The sequence below is a fragment of the Somniosus microcephalus genome, chromosome 1 (assembly GCF_052327205.1).
Source record: "Somniosus microcephalus isolate GS21.2 chromosome 1, FLI_Smic_1.0, whole genome shotgun sequence".
Lineage (NCBI taxonomy): Eukaryota > Metazoa > Chordata > Chondrichthyes > Squaliformes > Somniosidae > Somniosus > Somniosus microcephalus.
The window spans coordinates 94,211,465-94,237,246 of record NC_140987.1 but is presented as its reverse complement, the minus strand read 5'-3'; the positions used below and the strand labels follow the sequence as shown (position 1 = coordinate 94,237,246).

Here is a 25,782-nt window from a genome sequence, read left to right as displayed (position 1 = left end):
ACCCCCCTGAACCCGGCCCCCCGGACCTACCCCCCTGAACCCGGCCCCCCGGACCTACCCCCCCTGAACCCGGCCCCCCGGACCTACCCCCCTGAACCCGGCCCCCCGGACCTCCCCCCCCCCCCCCCCCCCTGAACCCGGCCCCCCGGACCTCCCCCCCCCCCCCCCCCCCCCCCCTGAACCCGGCCCCCCGGACCTCCCCCCCCCCCCCCCCCCCCCCCCCCCCCTGAACCCGGCCCCCCGGACCTCCCCCCCTGAACCGGACCCTCGGACCTCCCCCCCCCCTGAACCGGACCCAACCCCTGATCCCGGCCCCTCGGACCTACCCCCTGAACCCAACCCCCTCTGGACCCACCCCCCCCGAACCCCCACCCCCCGAACCCGACCCCCTCGAACCCGTCCCCCCCGAACCCGGCCCCTGAACCCGGCCCTCGGACCTACCCCCTGGACTCGGCCCGACCCCCTGGACTTGAACCTGCGACTATGCAGCAATCCGTGATGATCTTACGTTGGTCAGCGGATCTTCCAGCCCTGTGATAAGTTGTCACAATATCTTCCAGCGGCCACGCCTGGTCTGTTTGTATTGAACCTAGGTGAAGAAAAAAGTGCGAAAAAACAAATAAACACAACTGGGAGGGAAGTAATTTGAAAATACTGTTTCCAGGTAAATTTACTGGGACAGCATCTTAGCTGTAATGGCCCAGATTTAGTTGTTGGTAATGACGGTTTGCCATCATTACCCCTCTGAAACTGACCGTAATTTCCGGATTTAGCGTATGCGCATCCTGAAGTTGCGGTCAGTCATTCACTGCTCCGAATCTAGCTGTGTTTTGCCCCCCACCCACGTAGCCGGCAATCTGGACCTGACGAAAACGTAAGCTTTTCGCCAATATCGCTGTTAAATACCCCATTAAATGTTTAGCCTTCTTGGAATAGGTGTAACTGGGGTTTTAACAGCGCGTGATCGGCTTTCAACAAACATCCACTACAAGCCCACCGACTCCCACAGCTACCTGGACTACACTTCCTCCCACCCCGCTTCCTGTAAGGACTCTATTCCATTCTCCCAGTTTCTCCGTTTCCGCCGCGTCTGTTCTGACGATGTCACCTTCCATACTAGTGCTTACGACATGTCTTCCTTTTTCCTCAACCGAGGATTCCCCTCTACCATGGTTGACACGGCCCTTGACCGTGTCCGTTCTATTTCCCACACTTCTGCTCTCACCCCTTTCCCTCCCTCCCAGAACCACGATAGGGTTCCCCTTGTCCTCGCCTTTCACCCCACCAGCCTTCACATTCAACAGATCATCCTCCGCCATTTCCGCCACCTCCAGCGTGATCCCACCACCAAACGCATCTTCCCCTCACCTCCCCTTTCAGCATTCCGAAGGAACATTTGAGTTCAACAATTTCAGATAATTATCCCTGCCCCCATTTTTCATGCAGTATGGTTTTTGCCATTCCCATTTGCAACATTTTATCTTTCCTGCCTCTTACAAAAGTACAGGGTGTTCTTTCTATTCCTTCCTCCCCTCCTAAACCCCCCCCCCCCCCCCCCCCGTCTCTGCACCTGCTTAATATCTGTTACATCTCCAGCTTTTTCCAGTTCTGATGAAGGGTCCCAGACCTGAAACGTTAACTCTGTTTCTCTCTCCACGGATGCTGCCTGGCCTGCTGAGTGTTTCCAGCATTTTCTGTTGTTATTCTGCTAAACAACTGTTCTGGCCCCAAAAACTATTTTTTTTATTTGTGGAATGTCATATTTCTCCATTATGGTAATTACTAGATTTTTAAAAACAATTTAAAAAAAAAAAAAAAAAAAGTTTGTTCATGATATTTCAGCTAACCTCATATGAATGCCCCAACCTTTATTTCGTGCACTCTCTGCATTTAAAAAAAATGTTACAATCAATGCTTTTCATTTCTTGGATAGAGAACTGGTTGGCAGACAGGAAGCAAAGAGTTGGAATAAACGGTGTTTTTCCGAGTGGCAGGCAGTGACTAGTGGGGTACCGCAGGGATCGGTCCTAGGACCCCAGCTATTCACAATATATATTAATGATCTAGACGAGGGAACTAGATGTAATGGCCCAGAAATTCGGGTTGGTGGCTTCCCGTGGGTCAAGCCCCCGACCTGCACTTATCTTGCGCTCCGGCCGTTGAGCTGTGGGCCCGCGTCAGATTCCGATCTGGGGCCTGGTCCAGCTGCTGGCGTGCAGTGCTTGCATATCCCAGGGGCGCAGTTAGTTCGAAGCGTCCCCTGGGATCACGTGGGCCATGGGGAGCCAATCGGAGCAGGGAATGCTCCATTCATAATTCTGACAGGAAGTGCTGTCAAACTTAGAAATACTACAGGCCCCTTCTTCTTACAAAACATCACTAAATCTTCAAATACATTTTTTAAAAAACATCATTTTTTAAATAAACTATAAATTAAATGAAAAAACTTTTAAACAATTTAAATTTTTGAAAAAATAATTTTATTTTCTAATGGGGCTAAAAATAAACTTACCTTGCTTTAAAGTATTAAATAATAAACCTGTGGAAAAAATGTTTTAATTTAAATTAATTCACCACTTACCTTGTAAAAAGCAGGCCTTACGTCTGCTTTTTACATTTCTAAATTCTGCAGACTTACCTTCCCGGGAAAACCTGTATTTAAAAAAAAAAAAAAAAAACTAAGTTCGATGCGCACGCGCAGCCTCTCCTGCGCACGCGTTCGACCTCTGAACCCCTGCTTTCAGGGGAACGGAAGTGCCGGTTTCCTGCGCATGCGTAGTGCATGCAGGAAACCAGCACTTCCATTGGGCTTACGAGTGAGTACCCCGTGCGTACTCACCTGTGGAGACCCGAATTTCTGGGCCATTATCTCCAAGCTTGCAGACGACACAAAGCTGGGTGGGCGTGTGTGCTGTGAAGAGGATGCCGAGAAACTCCAGTATGATATGGACAGGTTGGGTTATTGGGCAGATGCAGTATAATGTGGATAGATGCGAGGTTATCCACTTTGGTGGCAAAAACAGGAAGGCAGATTATTATCTGAACGGCAATAGATTGGGAGAAGGGGAAGTGCAACGAGACCTGGGTGTCCTTGTGCACCAGTCGCTGAAGGTAAGCATGCAGGTGCAGCAGGTGGTTAAGAAGGCAAATGGTATGTTGGCCTTCGTAGCAAGAGGGTTTGAGTACAGGATCAAGGATGTCTTGCTGCAGTTGTACAGGGCCTTGGTGAGACCACATCTTGAGTATTGTGTGCAGTTTTGGCCGCCTTATCTGAGGAAGGATGTTCTTGCCATGGAGGGAGTGCAACGAAGATTCACCAGAATGATACCTGGGATGGCAGGAATGATGTATGAGGAGAGATTGGGTCGATTGGGCTTATACTTGCTGGAGTTTAGAAGAATGAGAGGGGATCTCATTGAAACTTATAAAATTCTAACGGGACTAGACAGACTAGATGCAGGAAGGATGTTCCCGATGGCTGGGGAGTCCAGAACAAGGGGTCACGGTAAGGATAAGGGGTAAGCCATTTAGGACAGCGGTGAGGAGGAATTTCTTCACCCAGAGCGTGGTGAACCTGTGGAATTCTCTACCACAGAAGGCAGTTGAGGCCAATTCATTAAATATATTCAAGAAGGAGTTAGATATATTTCTTAAGGCTAAAGGGATCAAGGGATATGGGGAGAAGGCAGGGACAGGGTACTGAATTTGGATGATCAGCCATGATCTCATTGAATGGCGGAGCAGGCTCGAGGGGTCGAATGGCTTACTCCTGCTCCTATCTTCTGTGTTTCTATTTCCTGGTTTGCTGTCTGAGAATTCTTCAATGTGATTGGCTGCTTAGACAGCTTGATGACATCACTGCTGCAGTACGCGAGGAATCCCCTCATGACAGCACTACAATCAATTACATTTCGAGGAAGCTGAAGTTCTTGCCACCAAGATCGTGAGAGCGCTGTTGGCAACTTTCTTCTAGGTCAGCAGCAATCACCGTTGCATCGCCACTGACTGCAAATTACGGGTCAATGAGTTGTGTATTGTTAAACAAGCTGCTGTGGTAAAATGTATTTAATGCAGTTTTGCTGCATACCTTAATATTTATAGGAATTGTTTTATATTATCTGAATTCACATTTATTTTAAAGATCACATAGTTGCAAACATTTACTACACACTCCATACAAAATAGGGGGGATGCTTCACATCCTGTGCCATGTATACCAATTTGCTTCTTGACATCTAATCTATTGTCCAGACCAAGAATGTCCAAATTATAGCCCAAAGACACTATAGTTGTCCCCATCTTTGGCAATGCAGCCCCCGTAGACTGGGAAGTCTGTCCCATTCCCATCTTGTTTGTTTGAAAAGTTTTATGGACCTAGAACTATGGAAAGGATTGTTTTTAATGGTGTTGTGTCATTGAGGAATAAATCCTTACTGAAAGCACCAAGGTCTGAGAGTATTAGCAACTTGAAACATATGGAGGTGGGAGCTTGGATTTCAATTTCAGTGGCCTTAAAACTTCATGGTATGTACCCAACAAAGGCAGAAAACTCAAACTCCTTATCCAGACAATGGCATCTTGAGCTAGATGAGGCATTTACAGCAATGAGCACCATGGATGAGAAATAGGTTGTTAATGCTCTGCCATCATCCATTCTACATTGCAACAGTGACTACACTTCAAAAAGTACTTCATTGGATGCAGAGTGCTTTGGGACTTCCAGTGGTCATGAAAGGTGCTATATAAATGCAAGTTTTTTATAGGGAAGCAATAGGAACAATCTTTTAAAAGCTTGGTGCCTTATAGTAGTCCTCTTATCCAGTTAGTTTCTCTACCACGTTGTGCAGAAAAGTCTTGTTGTGGATTCAGTTTTACCCTTTCTCCCATAGTCAACAAAATTTTCATTATCGCACGCAAGGAAAAAATACTTGATTAATATTTAGATTTTTTTTTTCTTGCCGAATTTTAATTTTTAGATCTGATCAGAGCATGGTTTCTTAGTTTTATTTACAGTTGTGGTCAGCTATCTCAGGCCAACCTGTTAGTCTGTTAATCCTCTGTTTTAGTCCATACCAACTGTTGGTTTTAGGATCTGAAAAAGTAAACGTCAGGGGTTCTTTTGAGTATCAAAACCTTCGGTAGACCCATCCATCACTGAACCAAAAAGTTAACTAAGCGGATAAGTAGGGCTGGATCTCTATGATGTTACCCTGCTAGTCAGTGAACTTTAGACCTCATTTGACTAATGTTTACATCAACACTATTTCCATCCAAATAAATGGAATATTTTACATACTTTTACCAATCATTATCGTGCTTTGGTAGTTCAAGTTGACGAGCGCATTGATGCAGCTGTCTGTCAAACTGTTCTCTCTACGGCCACAGTCTCTCTGATTTTTCTGTACTACCTGGGTATTATTGTTTTAATATATCATTTTTACTCATTGGGTATGTCCTCCTTGTTCAATGAATGTAACATAGAAACACAGAAGATAGGAGCAGGAGTAGGCCCTTCGAGCCTGCTCTGCCATTCAATGAGATCATGGCTGATCATCCAAATTCAGTACCCTGTCCCTGCCTTCTCCCCATATCCCTTGATTCCTTTAGCCTTAAAAAAATATATCCAACTCTTTTTTGAATATATTTAATGAACTGGCCTCCACCGCCCTCTGTGGCAGAGAATTCCACAGGTTCACCATTCTCTGGGTGAAGAAATTCCTCCTCACTTCAGTCCTAAATGGCTTACCCCTCATCTTTAGACTATGACCCCTGGTTCTGGACTCCCCGGCCATCATAAACATCCTTCCTGCATCTAGCCTGTCCAGGCCTGACAGAATTTTATAGGTTTCGATGAGATCCCCTCTCAATCTTCTAAACTCCAGTGAGTATAAGCCCAATCGACACAATCTCTCCTCATACGCCATTCCTGCCATCCCAGGTATCAGCCTGGTGAATCTTCGCTGCACTCCTTCCATGGCAAGAATGTCCTTCCTCAGGTAAGGCGACCAAAACTGTTTTATGTAACTTTTATAAATACAGTTCCTTGCCTTTTGTTCCCTTGGTTCTTGTTCTAACCAGATGCACCTTGGAGCTTTTCCTTATTTTAAGTTTGTTCAAATCTGGTTCAGTATGTTTCCCAGTTAAGAATTGAAAACAAGGAATTGGGAATGACCATTACCAGTGCTGGCTCCCAGGGTTGCATGCAAGCCGCCTTACTGCTGTGTTCCAGACAGGGCAGTGCAATTGGGAGGAATCCCTACAGCATCAGGAGTTACAGCTAGTTCAGATGTTTTGGTATTCTGCCTTACAGTTCAGAAAGCTATATGATTTGTGGAGGTTAAATTGCATTTGAAGAATGAGTAAATTAAAATGATTTGACATTTATCTTTCAAGACTATGCACCATCTTCCTATTCACATTTTCATACATGTAGCATTTGGATTCTTCTAAACTTGTAATTTTGTTTGTGTGCATTATGTTTTGCATTTGCAGTTCTGTAACTCTTTTATGTCCTTGAAGGCAGGAAGAAAAGCTTCAGAAAAAGAGCCAACCAATGAGCCCAGTGACTTGGAAGAAGGGGGCCTTGACCTCAGTATTGCCTTGAAGCCAATCAGTTTGTATATCTCTGACAGAAAAGAAATGTTAGAACAGTGCTTCAGAGTCATAGGGGAGAGAAAGCTCCAGAAAATGCTCCCAGATATTTTAAAGGTACTGTAGCAACAAAATCATCTGAGAAAATATGCCAGTGCACTGCATGTAACCTGGATATTCAATTTTTTGTATTCTGGTTAAATAAAACTCACTATGCCCCAGGGATATAAATGGGGACTGGGCTTTCATGTCCAAGCGCCTGTTTATTATTTATTTTAATTGACACGTATCGTTATCCTTTTTGACTCATTTTAATTCCTAACCCTCAATTCAAAAATAAACTTTTAATGAAGCTTAATCTTTGCAATATGACCACAGATAATCCAGCTCAACTAATTATTTATGTTCAGAGGGATCTGGTAGAGATTGAATGGAAGTGGATTAAGAGAAGATAGGCAATTAAGGCACTAAACTAATCCAGAATCAATTTTCTGTAATGGTAGTTGATTTCATATGGAGTTGGTCAAAATTTGGCAAGAATTGCAATTGAGGAGGTCTTGAGCTAATACCTCTGACTGGGCTTGCTCATAAAGTAAGCTTGAGGCTTGTCCAGTGGCCAACTTCTTCGAATTGGTTAAAACTTTCCTTTCACGTTAAATGTATTCTGTTACACATCAGTGTTTTCTCTCTGGGAATACCCAAATTATTAAAACAGCAGCTTATTTGCACAGGTTATAATCCAAATCAAATTTTATTAATAACTTCAGTTGTATTAACATTTGCCAAGGTAATGCAGTGGGATTATTTCTCGCAATCCAATAATTGTATTTTGTCTCCAGCAGAACTGCTCAGTAGAAGAAATTAAGGTACTATGTCTGGAGCAACTGACACTTTTATCTGATAAGAAACTTCTCCAAATTATTGAAGGTAAGAAAGAAGTAGTTGGTAACCTTTCTATTTATACCACTGGAAAAGGAAACAGCCATTTGGCAGAAAATAATTTCCAGTAAGGATAAAATAATTTGTATATGTACAATTTATGTAAATCTTTGAGGGAAGTCTGAACATTGTTCAAAGTATTTTTCCTCCTCCTTTTCCTTTCACAACTATTAATAACTGTACATATAAAAAGTTGAGTTCAGTAGATGGAGAACTAAAATGTTGACCATATGTGAAGTGTGTATATTAGTTTATTTTGTGTACAGCCTGGAAATAACAGTCATGTTATCATATAAATACTTAAAATAAATTGGTTATTACCTCCATTAAATTAGTGGAGAAAGGAACTTGGATCTGAGCTTGTTACGTATTTGTGTGATAACATCACCCCATGTAATTTCCAGGCTTAATATGATGTGGCTTAAATATAGATCCTAGCATTGCAGCTGTAACTACTGAATATGCAATAGATACTTTTACCTGTGTCAAGGAGTATAATTAATAACTTGAGTAGCCTTTAATGTAGTCGGCTGTACGAGATGAAACAAAATGAGAAGGGATGACATACAGGAAAGGCATGGTGAAAGGAAGAAAGAAAACTAAGTGATGCAAAGGAGTGGGAGAGAGATGTATTTCCTGAGATTGAATAAATACATAAGATTATGTGCCCAGTTTTCTAGGTGAGCTTGGGTTAAGAAGCAGTCAGCGTGCTGTGTCTGCTCTGGCAATTTATAAGTCCGGGAAACACCACGTGATATGGGAATAAATTGAGTCAGAACAGACTGTACCAACCGCTTCTGCATAAGATCTACTGTTTCTATTTTGTTCACACTTTTCTGCTGTAAAGGAAGCTGTTGCATTGTAACATTGATTTTACTTGTTACATTTTAACTGGTAAATGCAGCACTTGATACCCTGTATGTAATTTTTTTTCCTTTAAAACGACAATATGGTATGCAATTTCCCACCACCCCTCCAGTACAGAGAGAACATGAAAGCCATAGGGAGTATACAGTGTCGATTCACCAGGGATGTGAAACTATTTTGAGGAAAGACTTGAGATTCTGGGACTATTTCTGCTGAATGTATGAAATCTTCATGTATTTTATTGATTTTTTGATGTTAATCAAGCATTTGAGGGAACCATCATGACGATCAAAACTACTTGCCAATGCAGTGGCAGCTGTGGTCATGACAAAAATGTAATACTTGATCCAAACATTAAAAGAAATAATATGTAATTGAGTCAAACTGATATTAATTCTGTGATCTGTTGTATGCTCTGATTTTGGACAAGGATTATTAAATCTGACAGCAGATAAATTCTGTATTTGCAAATACAAGTTTTAAATATTCCAACACAACTCTAGATCTCAAATTGTATTGCAATGTTTCAAACAATCTTTTTATTCTAGGTGATGACCTTGGTTCATCTGATACTGAAGAAGAGGTAGGAGAGAATGATGGGTACAAGAAGAAACTGGAAACAGAAAGTCAGTAAGTACAGTTTTTAATTTTTCATTAAAAGTAGGTTGGGCGCCTGAAAGTGCTTGCAGCTTATGAAAACGCTATCTCGACTGTTTTCTGTGAAGCACGGTTAATGTCATCATGCCTATATATTCAACAAATTAATTCATAAAAATTTATTTTAATCAAATTATGATCAAAAGTATTTCTTGTCCTTTTGAACAGTGTCTCAGAAGGGTTTTATTGTTAGTCTTGCCTATTATCCTCATTTTGTATGTTGCAAGCTGGTTTAGTGGGAGCAGCAGAGGTCCGTGACTTACTGCAGTGCGCCTCTTAACCTATATTCTATCTTTTTATAATGTTGGAGCCATGAGATCATTGAATGAAGAATTTGATACAACTGTCTCATGAATAAGTCAGAGAAATCAACGGTTTAAATCAAACATGGCCACAGTAAATAATAATTCTAATAGGTCTAAGAGCGTTAAAAAAAACAAGCCTGACGGCTTTGTGTCTTAATGCGAGGAGCATTTGTAATAAGGTGGATGAATTGGCTGCGCAAATAGAAGTAAACAAATAACGATTTGGTTGGGATTACGGAAACGTGGCTCAAGGAAGGCCAGGACTGGGAACTCAACATCCAGGGGTATTCGATATTCAGGAAAGATAGGCAAAAAGGAAAGGGAGGTGGGGTAGCATTACTGGTTAAAGAAGGGATTAACACAATTGTAATGAAGGATATTAGCTCTGATGAGGTGGAATCTGTATGGGTAGAATTGAGAAACACTAAGGGGAAAAAAACGTTGGAGTGGTTTATAGACCTCCAAACAGTAAGGCGGAGGTTGGGGATGGCATTAAAAGGGAAATTAAAGAAGCGTGCAATAAGGGCACAGCAGTCATCATGGGTGACTTTAATCTACATTGGTGGCATAGTGGTTAGCACTGTTGCCTCACAGCGCCAGGGACCCGGGTTCGAATCCGGCCTCGGGCGACTGTCTGTGTGGAGCTTGCACATTCTCCCCGTGTTTGCGTGGGTTTCCTCCGGGTGCTCCGGTTTCCTCCCACAGTCCAAAGATGTGCGAGTTAGGTTGATTGGCTATGATAAATTGACCCTTAGTGTTAGGGGGATTAAATACGTGGGGTTACGGGGATAGGGTGGGATATGTGTTGGTATAGGGGTTACGGGGATCGGGTGGGATATGTGTCGGTGCAGGCTCGATGGGCCGAAATGGCCTCTATCTGCACTGTGGGGTTTCTGTGATTCTGTGATATAGATTGGGCCAACCAAATTAGTAACAATACTGTGGAGGAGGAATTCCTGGAGTGTTTACGGGATGGTTTCCTGGACCAATATGTCGAGGAACCAACCAGAGATCAGGCCATCTTAGACTGGGTATTATGTAACGAGAAAGGATTAATTAGCAATCTTGTTGTACGAGGCCCCTTGGGTCGGAGCGATCATAATATGATCGAATTCTTCATTAAGATGGAGAATGAAGTAGTTGACTCAGAGACTAGGGTCCTCAATTTAAATAAAGGAAACTGAGGAGCGAGTTGGGTAGGATTGATTGGGGAATGGCACTCAAAGGGTTGACGGTGGATAGGCAATGGCAAACATTCAAAGACCGAATGGATGAACTACAGAATTTGTTCATCCCAGTTTGGCATAAAAATAAAACAAAAAAGGTGACCCAACCGTGGCTAACAAGGGAAATTAGGGATAGCATAAGGTCCAAGGAGAGGGCATATAAATTGGCCAGAAAAAGCAATAATCCTGAGGACTGGGAGCAGTTTAGGATTCAACAAAGGAGGACAAAGGGATTAATTAAGAAAGGGAAAATAGAATAGGAGAGTAAGCTTGCAGGGAACATAAAAACTGACTGTAAAAGCTTTTATAGATATGTGAAGAGAAAAAGATTGGTGAAGTCAAGCGTAGGTCCCTTGCAGTCAGAATCAGGGGAATTTATAATGGGGAACAAAGAAATGGCAGACCAACTAAATACATATTTTGGTTCTGTCTTCACAAAGGAGGACACAAATAACCTCCCAGAGATGCCGGGGAGCATAGGGTCTGATGAAAGGGTGGAACTGAAAGAAATCAGTATTTGTAGGGAAATGGTGTTAGGAAAATTGATGGGACTGAAGGCCGATAAATCACCAGGGCCTGATAATCTACATCCCAGGGTACTTAAGGAAGTGGCCCTAGAAGTAGTAGATGCATTGCTGGTCATCTTCCAGAACTCGATAGACTCTGGAACAGTACCCATGGATTGGCGGGTAGCTAATGTTACCCCACTATTCAAAAAAGGTGGTAGAGAAAAGGCAGGGAATTATAGACCGGTAAGCTTGACATCGGTAGTCAGGAAAATGCTAGAGTCCATTATAAAAGATGTAATAGCAGAGCACTTGGAAAGCAGTGACTGGATCGGACAAAGTCAACATGGATTTACAAAAGGTAAATCATGCTTGACTAATCTACTGGAATTTTTTGAGGATGTAACTGGTAAAATAGGTAAGGGAGAACCAGTGGATGTGGTGTATTTGGACTTTCAGAAGACTTTCGATAAGGTCCCGCATAAGAGATTAGCGTGCAAAATTAAGGCACATGGGATTGGGGGCAAGGTATTGACTTGGATAGAGAACTGGTTGGCGGACAGAAAGCAAAGAGTTCGAATAAACGGGTCGTTTTCCGAGTGGCAGGCAGTGACTCGTGGGGTACCGCAAGGATCAGTCCTAGGACCCCAGCTGGTCACAATATATATTAATGATCTGGACGAGGGAATTGGATGTAATATCTCCAAATTTGCAGACGACACAAAGCTGGGTGGGAGGGTATGCTGTGAGGAGGATGCCGTGAAACTCCAGTACGATTTGGACAGGTTGGGTGATTGGGCAGAAACATGGCAAATGCACTATAATGTAGATAAATGTGAGGTTATCCACTTTGGTGGCAAAAACAGGAAGGCAGATTATTATTTGAATGGCAATAGATTGGGAGAAGGGGAAGTGCAAAGAGACCTGGGTTTTCTTGTGCACCAGTCGCTGAAGGTAAGCATGCAGGTGCAGCAGGCGGTTAAGAAGGCAAATGGTATGTTGGCCTTCGTAGCAAGAGGGTTCGAGTACAGGAACGAGGATGTCTTGCTACAGTTGTACAGGGCCTTGGTGAGACCGCACCTTGAGTATTGTGTGCAGTTTTGGTCGCCTTACCTGAGGAAGGACGTTCTTGCCATGGAAGGAGTGCAGCGAAGATTCACCAGGCTGATACCTGGGATGGCAAGAATGACGTATGAGGAGAGATTGTGTCGATTAGGCTTGTACTCACGAGTTTAGAAGATTGAGAGGGGATCTCATCGAAACCTATAAAATTCTGTCAGGCCTGGACAGACTAGATGCAGGAAGGATGTTTCTGATGGCCGGGGAGTCCAGAACCAGGGGTCATAGTCTAAGGATAAGGGGTGAGCCATTTAGGACTAAAATGAGGAGGAATTTCTTCACCCAGAGAGTGGTGAACCTGTGGTATCCTCTGCCACAGAGGGCGGTGGAGGCCAGGTCATTAAATATATTCAAGAAAGAGTTGGATATATTTCTTAAGGCTAAAGGGATCAAGGGATAGGGGGAGAAGGCAGGGACAGGGTACTGAATTTGGATGATCAGTCATGATCTCATTGAATGGCGGAGCAGGCTCGAAGGGCCGAATGGCCTACTCCTGCTCCTATCTTCTATAATCGGTAATTTTATAGAATGTTCTTTTATGATGGAAGTGATGGAGAAACCATTTTGAAGGGTGCAATGCTTGCCTCTATTTGTTAAGGAGAGCATGGTAAGAAAAGGCCACACCACTGACGGAATGAAATTGTTCATCTTTTCCACACACTGGGAATGGGCCTTCGGGATCAAATCTGCAGCCAAGACAGATCGGATTTGTTTACTACAGGATGCCAAAATTCTTGGTTAAGGATAGTCCCCTAGTTGATTCCTTGATTATAGAAATTATTTCTTTTGACAACTAAAAATTACTTTGTTGGCTCTTTGGGTACAAACTTTGGCCTTGATCATTCATTGCTTTGACTAGTGCTTGGATGCAACCAAATGATGGGGAAAATATTAACCATGTTAATGCTCTTGCTTCAATAATCCAACAGTAACTATCGGCCAATACCCACCCCATCACTGATTGGGCTACCAGCGAAGAGAGAATCTAACTCTTAGAATGAGGTCTCGTATCTATGCTGTCAGACTCACGGGTGGGGAATGCTGTTGTGGAAAGTTAGGCCCTTCATTTCAAGGGAAATTCTTCCCCAGTTTGAAGGAGTTAATTTCTCAGATTAGAACTTTCTTCTCAGTGTACTCTTAGCTACAGAAATAGCCAATGTATTGCACAGCAAAGCTTTAGGGAAGGTTTACTTAGCCAGAAAAACACACAATTCTACCTCTGATATTTTGATAACTTCCTCTTCTTTTGAGCGCATTGATCCTTTTAGGACCGCAAGCTCTTGAACCAACCCTAATACAAATTACATGTTGCTCCTATCTAGTAAGGTTGGATGTTAACATAGACATCTTTGCAACCAAATGATGGGCTGTGTACGTTCGCTTGAGAATCAGTATCAAGGGAGTGCTACTTTTCAGCTGCCTATTATTCACAAAGTGCTCATTAGGAAGTGGCAGCATTCCTTTAACTGTAACACCTTTGGGTTTGAATTTATGTATATAACTGAGCTTCCACTCCGAACTTAGCAACAAGCTGATCTGGGCATGTCATAGATATTTTAGGAGTACTTTTCTCATCAATTGAGCCAATCCCAGTTAAAGCCTGCACTGGGTCTGTTCTTTATTGGTGATTGGGCATAGCTCTCTACCATTAAATTGCTTCAGGACCATTCAACGAAAAATCCTGAAACTGACGATGTGAAGAAGAATTCCAGCAGAAAACTATTTGTCGGTATTGGAACTGATGGAGAAGCTATTTTTATTTTGGCCATAAGACTCCTTGCAAGGCATTGCAACCTGGCCTTCTTGCTCAATGATCCCCAAAGCATTTTTTGTGGTCCCACAATATAGAAGTTTGGCAAAAGTATGAAAATGCCTTGACCTAGTGGTACTGGGAAACTTGCTGGAAATGTTCAAACTACATTTTCTTGTTGCAGTTTATCTCCTCTGTCATTGTGTATAAAACTTTGTTTTAAAACGAAGCAGTTTACAAAGTTCAGCTTCGATAAACAAAACATGACTAACAATTGCAGTTTAGTGGTGAATGAACGTGACCTCATTTGTCAGTCATCTGATGTGCACCTTTGTTTCATTTATTATTTAGCTGAGTGCAAATAATTATATCCCATGCTAGTGAAATAAAATGCCGGTGACAGTTCATGTAGTCGTGTTGTCATGAGCGTTCTACTCCCAGAAAATATGCGAAAGAAGGACTAAAATAAATGTTCAAAGCCATTTTCTCTCAAAAAATGGCACAATTTACTGCAAACTGTTAATTTTGATATGACACCTCTTCACTGAAAATAATTATTTACAAGGGTGCTCTTGAAATTGCTGTTAAGTCAACTGAGAGAAGCATGGTTTCTGCACCTCCGAGTGTGTGTATGCGTGCATCTGTATCTTTGAATTCACATTACAATCCGTGATGATACATAATTTGAAACTATAGTGTTGCACATGCAAGATAACTGTATATCCCAAGAAAAATAATGTAAATTAAACAGTCCACAAAATGTATGAGTATGGCAATTAAACTAGGAGGAAACAGAAGACTTAAAGGAAATAAAAGTGGAGAACCCTGAGAAAATAGGTAATTGAAATAGGCTGCAATTGAGATTAGAGTTGCAAAGTAGACCCAAGAGATGAGTATAGAGGAGGAGACCAGGTACAATATTACAACAGTTAGAGAAGTACTTAGAACTCTCAAAGATAAACTGAAGATAAAATAGTAAATTAAATTTTTAAGTATTCAGCAGAAGATAATTTGCTATCCAATTTTCTAGATGGTTTTGAAGTCAGTGTGACAGAAAGACTTGACAAGTTAAAAGCATTTAAAACAAACATCCCCATGGCCAAGTTGGCGCATATTCTACAGTAAGGTTCTAAATGAGACTTGGGAGGGAATTGGTCAATTATAAAGGAAACATTGGATCTAATTGCAGTTTCCCATGACTGAAAGCAAGCAAATGTACCTGTATTTCTAAAACAGAATCAAGCAATGACAGTCTCATTAATTAGGTACTATTGTATGGGATAGGCTGAGGAAGTATTGGTATAACAATAAGAGTCCGCCAGCATTGGTTTAGAAGGTGTGATTCTTCCTAAGAAATTTCATGTAAAATAAATAGTGGAACTTCCAATGACGTAGCTTATTTGAACTTTTAGAATGCTTTTGACACAGTTCCATATGAAAGCCTTCTAATTAAACTAAAAACCATTAGAATCCAGAGTAGAATATGGATAATTTTTTTTAGGAAAGGAAGATTATTTATATGAAGCATATAGACAGATTGGGCGCTGGTGTTGAGTGGGGTCCCATCGGAGTTATTGATGTAACCTCTGCTCTAATCTAAATTCGTGATCTGGGTATTGATACACTAATACAACTTTGTCACATTTGTTGACAGCAGTAAAACAGGAAGAGCAATAGAAACATAGAAGATAGGAGCAGGAGTAGGCCATTCGGCCCTTCGAGCCTGCTCCGCCATTCAATGTGATCATGGCTGATCATCCAAACTCAGTACCCTGTCCCTGCCTTTTCCCCATATCCCTTGATCCCTTCAGCCTCAAGAAACATATCCAACTCTTTCTTGAATATATTTAATGAACTGGCCTCCACCGCCCTCTGTGGCAGAGAATTCCACAGGTTCACCACTCTCTGGGTGAAGAAATTCCTCCACATTTCAGTCCTAAATGGCTTTCCCCTTATCCTTAGACTATGACCCCTGGTTCTGGACTCCCCGGCCATCAGAAACATCCTTCCTGCATCTAGTCTGTCCAGACCTGACAGAATTTTATAGGTCTCGATGAGATCCCCTCTCAATCTTCTAAACTCCAGTGAGTATAAGCCCAATCGACACAATCTCTCCTCATACGTCATTCCTGCCATCCCAGGTATCAGCCTGGTGAATCTTCACTGCACTCCCTCCATGGCAAGAACGTCCTTCCTCAGGTATGGTGACCAAAACTGCACACAATACTCAAGGTGCGGTCTCACCAAGGCCCTGTACAACTGTAGCAAGACATCCTTGTTCCTGTACTCGAACCCTCTTGCTACGAAGGCCAACATACCATTTGCCTTCTTAACCGCCTGCTGCACCTGCATGCTTACCTTCAGTGACTGGTGCACAAGGACACCCAGGTCTCTTTGCACTTCCCCTTCTCCCAATCTATTGCCATTCAAATAATAATCTGCCTTCCTGTTTTTGCCACCAAAGTGGATAACCTCACATTTATCCACATTATAGTGCATTTGCTATGTTTCTGCCCAATCACCCAACCTGTCCAAATCGTACTGAATTTTCCCGACATCCTCCTCGCAGCTTACCCTCCCGCCCAGCTTTGTGTCGTCTGCAAATTTGGAGATATTACATCCAATTCCCTCATCCAGATCATTAAAATATATTGTGAACAGCTGGGGTCCTAGGACCGATCCTTGCGGTACCCCACTAGTCACTGCCTGCCACTCGGAAAACGACCCGTTTATTCCAACTCTTTGCTTTCTGTCCGCCAACCAGTTCTCTATCCAAGTCAATACCTTGCCCCCAATCCCATGTGCCTTAATTTTGCACGCTAATCTCTTGTGTGGGACCTTATTGAAAGCCTTCTGAAAGTCCAAATACACCACATCCACTGGTTCTCCCTTATCTATTTTACCAGTTACATCCTCAAAAAATTCCAGTAGATTAGTCAAGCATGATTTACCTTTTGTAAATCCATGTTGACTTTGTCCGATCCTGTCACTGTTTTCCAAGTGCTCTGCTATTACATCTTTTATAATAGACTCTAGCATTTTCCCCACTACCGATGTCAGGCTTACCGGTCTATAATTCCCCGCTTTTTCTCTACCACCTTTTTTGAATAGTGGGGTAACATTAGCTACCCTCCAATCCATGCGTACTGTTCCAGAGTCTATCGAGTTCTGGAAGATGATCAGTAGTGCATCTACTATCTCTAGGGCCACTTCCTTAAGTACCCTGGGATGTAGACCGTCAGGCCCTGGGGATTTATCGGCCTTCAGTCCCATCAACTTTCCTAACACCATTTTCCTACAAATACTGATTTCTTTCAGTTCCTCGCTTTCATCAGACCCTATGTTCCCTGGCATCTCTGGGAGGTTATTTGTGTCCTCCTTTGTGAAGACGGAACCGAAGTATGCATTTAGTTGGTCTGCCATTTCCTTGTTTCCCATTATAAATTCCCCCGATTCTGACTGCAAGGGAGCTACGCTTGACTTCACTAATCTTTTTCTCTTCACATATCTATAAAAGCTTTTACAGTCAGTTTTTATGTTCCCTGCTAGCTTACTCTCATATTCTATTTTCCCTTTCTTAATCCCTTTGTCCTCCTTTGTTGACTCCTAAACTGCTCCCAATCCTCAGGATTATTGCTTTTTCTAGCCAATTTATATGCCCTCTCCTTGGATCTTATGCTATCCCTAATTTCCCTTGTTAGCCACGGTTGAGTCACCTTTTTTGTTTTATTTTTGCGCCAACTGGGATGAACAAATTCTGTAGCTCATCCATTCGGTCTTTGAATGTTTGCCATTGCCTATCCACCGTCAGCCCTTTGAGCGCCATTCCCCACTCAATCCTGCCCAACTCGCTCCTCAGACCATCGTAGTTTCCTTTATTTAAATTGAGGACCCTTGTCTCTGAGTCAAGAGAATTTGGCTGAAGTTTTTTTAGGACTTTTATTGGATTTGCAATGGAGCAAACCAACAAATTTAAATGGTCCGGATTTTGCGATCAGTGGCAAAGTGTCGGCGCTCACCGCTAACTTTGAAAAAAGTTGCCCACAAAGTGTTAGCGGGCTGTGTGGCATTGATTTCCCCTTTTCCGACACGACTTTCCATCTGGCGCCATCTATATGGCATCTGTGACAGCTAACAGTGATGTCATCAAGCAGGTTGAGCAGCCAATCACATTGAAGAATTCTCTCAGACAGCAAACCAGGAAGTAAAAAGCAGGTTTTATTGTTCACTTATTAATTGTACAGAAAGCAAAATAAAGATTGGGGCATGCACATGGGATTAAGGTAGAAGCTGAAACATCATAAGCTTTAATAAAAAATTAATTTTTATTTTGTATTTTTAGTTTAAAAATCTACAGAACTTTTATCATGGAATGGAGGGATTTGACCCTCCACAATAGAAAATTAGTTTTTCAGTGCCAGAGGGGTTGTTGAGCAGTAATTGACTTAGTACGCCATTAAAAACTCAGTTGCACCTTATTCAAAAAGGCTTAACATTTTCAAGGGTTTTTACAGCGGGAATTGTACATAAACAGTTGAAGTTCACGTCAAATCAGTGATTTCTAACCGATTCTATCTGTGAGGACTGCAACTGTGCGCCCTGTGGAGGAGCAGGCTATCAATGTCAGCAACTTCCGAATTTCTGTGTTTAACTGCGCATCTACGGACGCCAGAAGTTGCTGTCAGTTTTACAGAGTAATGACGGCTAACGCTGACAGTTTCGCCATCATTACAACCGCAAATCCAGGGCTTGGCCTGGAATTTACGATTAGCGACAAAGCAAAGCCGTTCACTGCTGGCCCTGAAGAAAGCTGCCCACAAAGAACTCGCGATTTCTGTGGCGCGAAGTTTGCCTACTTCGGCATGTAAGTGATTTCAGTGAAATGTAATGGTGAATTCCTACAGCGATCTGCTGTTATGTCAACAAGCCGTCTAAGCAGCCAATCACAATGCAGAATTCTCACAGGTGGGGAACTCACAGGTGGGGAAACAGGAAATGAAAAGCTGCTCTTAGCCCCACTTTTTATATCAAAACAAAGATTGGGGTTCTCACATGGAGAAAAGGTAAACTTGAAATAAAAAGGAACAAACGTTTAAAAAATATATTTTTAAATGTTTCTTAATTATAATTTTTATCATAATGGGGAAATGTGGCAACCACAAAATTAACATTTAGTTTTTCAGGGCATAAGGTTTGTTTAGCAGTCAATGGCCCAGAAATTCGGGTCGGAGGCTTCCCGCGGGTGCAAGCCTCCGACCTGTACTTACCTAGCGTGCCGGCCGTTGAGCTGTGGGCCCGCGTGGGATTCCGATCCTGGGCCTCCTCCAGCTGCCGGCGCGCAGTGCTTGCGTATCCCAGGGGTGCAGTTAGTTCGATGCGTCCCCTGGGATCACGTGGGCCATGGAGAGCCAATGGTAGCAGGGAATGCTTCATTCATAAGTTTGACAGGAAGAGCTGTCAAACCCATAAATACTATAAGCCCCAAAACATCACTAAAATTTCAAATAAATTAAAAAAAAAAAAATCACATTTTTAAAATAACTATAAATTACTTGAAATAACTATTTTAAACAATAATTTAAATTTTTGAAGAAAATGTAATTAATTTTTAACGGGGCTAAAAATAAACTTACCTTTCTTTTAAAGTATTTAAAAATAATAAACCTGTGGAAAAAATGTTTTAATTTTAATTACTTCACCACTTACCTTGTTAAAAGCAGGCCTTGCGCCTGCTTTTTAAAAGTGTAACTGCTGGAGACTTACTCTCACGGAGAACCCTGCAAAAAAAAAACGTAAGTTCGATGTGCACGTGCTGCCTCTCCGGCGTACGCGTTCGACCTCTGAACCCCTTCCTTTAAGGGAACGGAAGTTCCGGTTTCCCGCGTATGCGCAGTGCATGCACGAAACCGGCACTTCCGTTGGGCCTACGGGTGAGTACCCCGTGCGTACTCACCCGTGGAGACCCGAATTTCTGGGCCAATACACTGTTAAAACCCCAGTTACACCTAATCCAACAAGGCCTAACTTTTACTGGGGTATTTAACAGTGATTATTACTGCAGCAAAGCCCAAATTTTCATCCTTTTCACTGATTGTAGGCTATGGGGGTGGGGCCACAGCGTAACCAGTGTCGGAGCAGTGAATGACTGACCACAACTTCAAAAATCTGCCAGAGACCAGACCTGCTTATGATGTTCAAAATCCAGTTAGATGCTATAATGAGAGAAATAGGATGTTGCTGGAGGAATGAGCTTTAATGAGGTGAAATTGCCTTTTGTTGGCCTTTACTTTTGTTATTTTAGTCAATGGGAATTGGAATTTTAGCTGGTTTTGTAGGTTTGTAGGTTTTTTGCAAGTACAATGTTGAATGCATAGCACCAGTAAATGCAATCAATTGTAACATCTTAAACTTTTGCAGTATTGCATTTCTTCAGGTTACAAATCACAATGTAGAATACATGGTATTTTGAACAGGCATATAATAACATCAGTGACTTATAACCAGAAGAGAAACGATAAATTTAAAGATGTTTTAGCTAGCTGTGTTCATCGGGATCAAAAGTTAAAAGGAACAAAATCTTTCCCCGTAACATTGTTACTCGATTTGTCCCAGAAAATCGAAGATGGAAATCTAATCCATTTTGTTCCCCTCTGTTATCACTGAACCTATTGATATCAGAGAATACATGACAACAGCAGATGGGTTTCCAATGCTGAAAGAATAGGAATATTTTACATGGGCATAGTGAAATAAAAGTAGGAAGCATCATTAGGAAAGAAATGTAGAATAAATGTATGTATGTAGTGTTCTCTTAAAGCAAGGTGAAAATACAAACTGTTTCCTAAAACAGTAACCGTAAAATGAGGGGTTAAACACTCGATTTTACAGTATTACATATCAATGTTCAAAGATTATTAAACATTACTTTGTAGCAATTATATCAGCCTAAAATAACTGATTCAAAGTTCATTATTTAATGTGGTATAACAACAAAGCAATATACTGTAGTTGCCACAAGTATTTTAAGTTTGTTTTAAATATAATGTACTTTTTTGTCCAAAATTTTGCAGTCATTCTCTAACTCATGCTCTTGGACAAATTGCAATTGTCAGGTGCTATTTATATTTTGTAAAAGCGTTTATGTGCAATTTACATCTTTAGATCAAATGAAAAGTAATATTCAGAAGGTCATGATATTGTAATTATGCATTGAACATGTGTGGTAACCAGGTTGGTCAATTTTTTTTAAATTTCAAAACGGCATGAATGTATTCAAGTGGACGTCAAATAGCCCGTAAACTGTGTGCAGATTCATGCTTATTCTTGTCAGTAATATTTAGGCATGTTTTAGTAAATAGCAGCACCTGGTGGACAAAACTTTTACTGTGGGAAGGAGAACAAATCAAGTTTTCTCCCTTGCTATTCAAAGCAAGAAGGAAATGTATAAAACAGTTTGCATTATTTCGGTATGAAACTTCAAGCCAATGTTACTGAAGGGTCAATCACTGCAGAAAATATTTAAATTTGGGCAACTGCTGAAACAAGTGATCTGTCATTTAAAAAAAATGGTGGGATATTGCAAAACATGTTATAGGAATGTTCATTAAAAGCTGTTTACCATATAAAAATGACGTTTTCCAGCAGCACCAGACTGAAGAGCTACAAAATTCACCCGGTTCAGTTAATAGTTGCTATTTCCATGTGTTTTGGCTATTATAAAATTAAGTTGATCTCTCATGGCATTATACATGGGGAGCCGAGACCAAGTGCAGTTTTGAAGTGAAGCGGGGTTACAGGCTGGGGATAATTGGACCCGAGCTCAGACTTATTTTGGTTCCCATTTTTTAAAGTCATACAGCAGCAATGTTCCTGTTAAGCTGTGCAGTGCTCTGAAGGTCCCACACAGGCTGCTTGCCGACTTCACAATGGGGGGAAATCCATGCATGCGCGGTAATCTGAATGGGCCGCGCACCCAAAACAAATTAAAGGGAACATTGCACAACAGTCTGTTTTAAAAAAATATTTTTCCATTACAAATTCCTATGTCCACATTTATAATGGGAAATAATGAGATTACAAAACAACTCTCTTTACCTCCACATACATTGATGTTGCTTTTTTGACTTGCCGCTATCGTGCATCATTCTTTTTTTGAGGTGTATGCAAGTGGCCTTTCTGCAGGCTCTTGCCACTGATGCTCTTAATGTGGCAGCAAGGGAGTGCACTTCAGTAACTCAAGCGATTTAGCTGTTAGCTTTTCCTGCTTTTGCTATGGAGAAAGACATTGCTTTACACAGCCAAAATCAGAAACTTGGTGTGTAGGAAATCATATGTAAACCTGCATTGTTTCACTTCATGGCACACTGTTGGGAGTGCCAGCACACTGTTGTAATTATTTACTTTTTTTTAACTTCAAATTCTCATCTGTTTTGCAAAATACACTTTAATGCAGTTATATTTTAATTATGCTGTGTTTTTAAAGAATAACTGCTAGACTGACAGATCGAGATGGACAAAAGTGCTCAGTACAAAACTCCCTCAAAATTGGCAATACTTTGCAGACTCGCCCCAACAGGCTACATGACGGTGTAAAGAAGGAAAGTTGGTGCAGACAAGATCCTCTTTTGAGGTACTGGTTTAAATGCATTGTGGTGGCAATGGATGAGATTTGCATTGGAATTAGCCTATGCTACAATATAGTACTGTTTAATATCGTCACTGCCTACAAACATTTATAAAGTTATCCTTTTGGATGATTTTTTGTGCATTTATGCAAGATTGTTACAGTGCCTCCTGTTTCTTACTGATTGCTGATTTTCTTACCCAAAATGTTGCATCTCTGGACATGCAGTAAAAATTAAAGATATCTGATGAGAATGCTTAAAAATAGCTTTCATGTAGTTAAATAAAAGCGATCTTCCTGCAGTGATACTACTCTTTCAAACCCCCCCCCCCCCCCCAAAAAAAACCCATCAAAATTATACTAAAGCTGGCAAGCTTACCTTGATGTTTTTGTCTTATAATCTCTTTACACCAGTGGTTTTCATTCTTTTCAGTGTTGAGCCCCCTCATAAATATTAATACAATCCAGGGATTCTTTGACCAAGCTTCTGAAAGACACAATCTACTACCCAAAATAAATAGCGCTATCATTACATTATTTTTTTTTATTGTTCTACAAAAATTATGTACTCAAGTCAACAAATACAAAAAAATACAGAAATCTAATGATTTGGGGAATCCCTGTGGGATTCCTTTGGGGACCCCTTAAATCTAAGTACTCCAGTTTGTAAATCCAGGCTTCATCCATTTAACAAAATTGAACACCTGATCAGTTAATAACCAAGAATGTATATGATTACTAGCCATAAATTCACTTGTCACCTGAGATCCTAGGGGTGAAAGCAGAAGCTGGACCAGGGAAAAGCAGCAAATAATTTTTAAAGCTTGTCTGATTTATTGTACAAAACAAGAGGGGACGGGTTTAAGGACTGATTTGTTGCAGGGTATCAGGGTGTTCTACAAGTGGTATATCTGAGACCGTGATAGGAAAGAACCCAGGGTGAGGAGGATGCAGATAAATTGTAAAAGTTAGGTTTGGAGATGAGGGAAAAAGTCTAGGCGATGAGCTGAATTACTGGGGCAATCAAAGATATGGATAAGCTGAGTGAGTTTGAGTTCATTTATGAGATCTACACTGATTTTTTCCAAAAACCCAAGTAATTATTTTGCTGCCCCTTGTGTTCTGGGAAGGTGCTCAGGTTGTTGGCAGCTTTCTGGTATAACATGCAAACATTTAGTAAATCATTGGACCTTCGGACTTGCACTTTGTAGCTCTTTTGGTGCTCTTAGCCTTCTAGGAAAAGTCCACAGGAAACTAGCATTTTCCTTGATTGGGAGCCATTCATGAAGTTTGTAAGCTGTTAAAGGGAAGGTGCATTAACCAAAATATATATACTATCCTCACATTTCTGTTTTGAAGAAACTGACAGTAGGAAAAAACAAAGCAAGCTAACCACAAGGTACTGGGAAACACTGACTAGAATGTGAGGGTGGCCCAAGAGTTGTGTGAGAGGAGTTGAGATGTCAGACCAGAAGATATAACAGGAGATTTCTGATGCAATGAAGCAAGGCCTTGGAGGAATTTGGAAATGAGGGTGAGGACCTTGAAGTTGGGTGGATACAAACATGGCAAGGATATGAGTTTGTGAAACTTGGTCTGTGAGAGGGCATGAGTGACAGTTCTTGATTTCTCAGCCTGTCTCCCTATTCATTCTGTCTTGGTGGAACTATTCTGCATATTTTCTTAGAAAAATAAAGACATTTTTTTGTGTATGTAATTTGGAAACTCTTTTTGTATAAGAGGACAGATTGGATTTTAGAAATTCTTGTTGAACATTGTATTAGAATCATGTATAATAGGAAATATTGTGGTTTGTTAAATAAGTTTTCTAAAGGGACAGTGACCCAGCAGGTTTGCTAACAGTTTATGTATGCTGAATGAACCTTTATTGAATGTAGGTTTTGACAAAGCACCCATTTCATGGTTAGAAAATGGTTTTATTTTTGAATGAACCTTTATTGAATGTAGGTTTTGACAAAGCACACATTTCATGGTTAGAATCAAAGATAAAACCATTTTCTATCATTAATTTCTGCCTTGTAAGATTTGGTTGTATTTATTCAGATTGACTGCATTGTGGGCACCATGTCGGATACCTCTCAAATTATCTAATTTTGATCTTGTAGAATAATGGACCCATTAATACTGTAAAAGTTGTGGTCATAATTTTATTCATTGTCCTATACGATTCCCCATGTATAATTATTTTTGATGAAGGGTTGTCTAGGTCGAGAGTTAAAATATTTGTTAACTGCATCAGGAACAAACCTGCCTGTTAAACCTGCTGTCTACTTTCTTTCTATTTGATGAATCAGTGGGTAACCACAAATGCAATTTGTTTCTAAACCCAGTGGAAAGATTGTGGTGTAGCTGGTGAGTTTTTTTTGCACATTTTTGCCACTGAAAACAGCACTATACATCCACTTAAAATGGCTGGTTGGCTACCACGCCTAAACTATTTTTAAAGGACTAGCAAGTCAGCCTTTTAAAGAGGCTGCTCGTGTGTTTTTTAGGCTAATGAAAATGACAAATTGCTGATGCTGAAAAAATTTGGTTTCATTGCACCTCTGAATTATCAAAAATAAAGTTTATAGTCTGGTGGAACATGTTAAAAACATAATCGTCATGATCAATACTTCAAAATGTATTGTGTCAGACCCATAAACAAAACCTAGCACTTTAAAACTGGTACAAAGGCTCCCCTGTAGAATTAGTAATTTTAGGTAGATGGGTGGATTCTTGCTGTGCTTGAACTATGGGCACTGAGTTTTAAAAAATTCTAGTTAGTGGATATTTGACACCAGTACTAAATGGGGGTTGAATCTTTAGAGACAGGCAAACTAATTACATGGAAACAATTGAAACTACAAGAATTAAGTGAGAAGATTGTGGGAGGAAAAGGCAAATTCAAGATGCAGGGAGTTTTAAAAGTAATGTTGCATGACACGTTAAGAGCACCAGTTCATGGTTCCACAAAGTGCTGCAATATAGGATCACACTTGCAGCCATTAACTTGCAGAATTCCCAGTCTCAATGATATCACTGTGGGAAGGGTGGAGCATAGGCTTGGGAGCATATCAGTCAACACTCTGCAGAGACACTCTACTGCATGGAAAAAAAAGGAAGAGCTTGCATTTATACTGTGCCTGTCCCATCCTCTGGATATTCCAAAGTTCTTCACTCCAATGAATTGCTTTTT

At 41.2% G+C, this 25,782-nt stretch overlaps 1 protein-coding gene across 5 annotated transcripts in view; it reads left to right on the top strand.

Annotated features, from left to right (window-relative positions):
* The window catches only part of caap1 (caspase activity and apoptosis inhibitor 1), a 44,360-nt gene that overhangs the window by 7,314 nt on the left and 11,264 nt on the right, over positions 1 to 25,782 (top strand). The window contains exons 2-5 of one of the 5 annotated variants that reach the window (XM_085984135.1): positions 6,520 to 6,708; positions 7,434 to 7,518; positions 8,946 to 9,027; positions 22,443 to 22,589. In XM_085984135.1, the coding sequence (XP_085840261.1) occupies positions 6,520 to 6,708; positions 7,434 to 7,518; positions 8,946 to 9,027; positions 22,443 to 22,589 (503 nt within the window). Of the gene's footprint in view, positions 1 to 6,519; positions 6,709 to 7,430; positions 7,519 to 8,945; positions 9,028 to 22,442; positions 22,590 to 25,782 lie in introns of all 5 variants that reach the window. The other 4 variants (XM_085984131.1, XM_085984139.1, XM_085984145.1 and 1 more) reach the window with 4 other exon arrangements.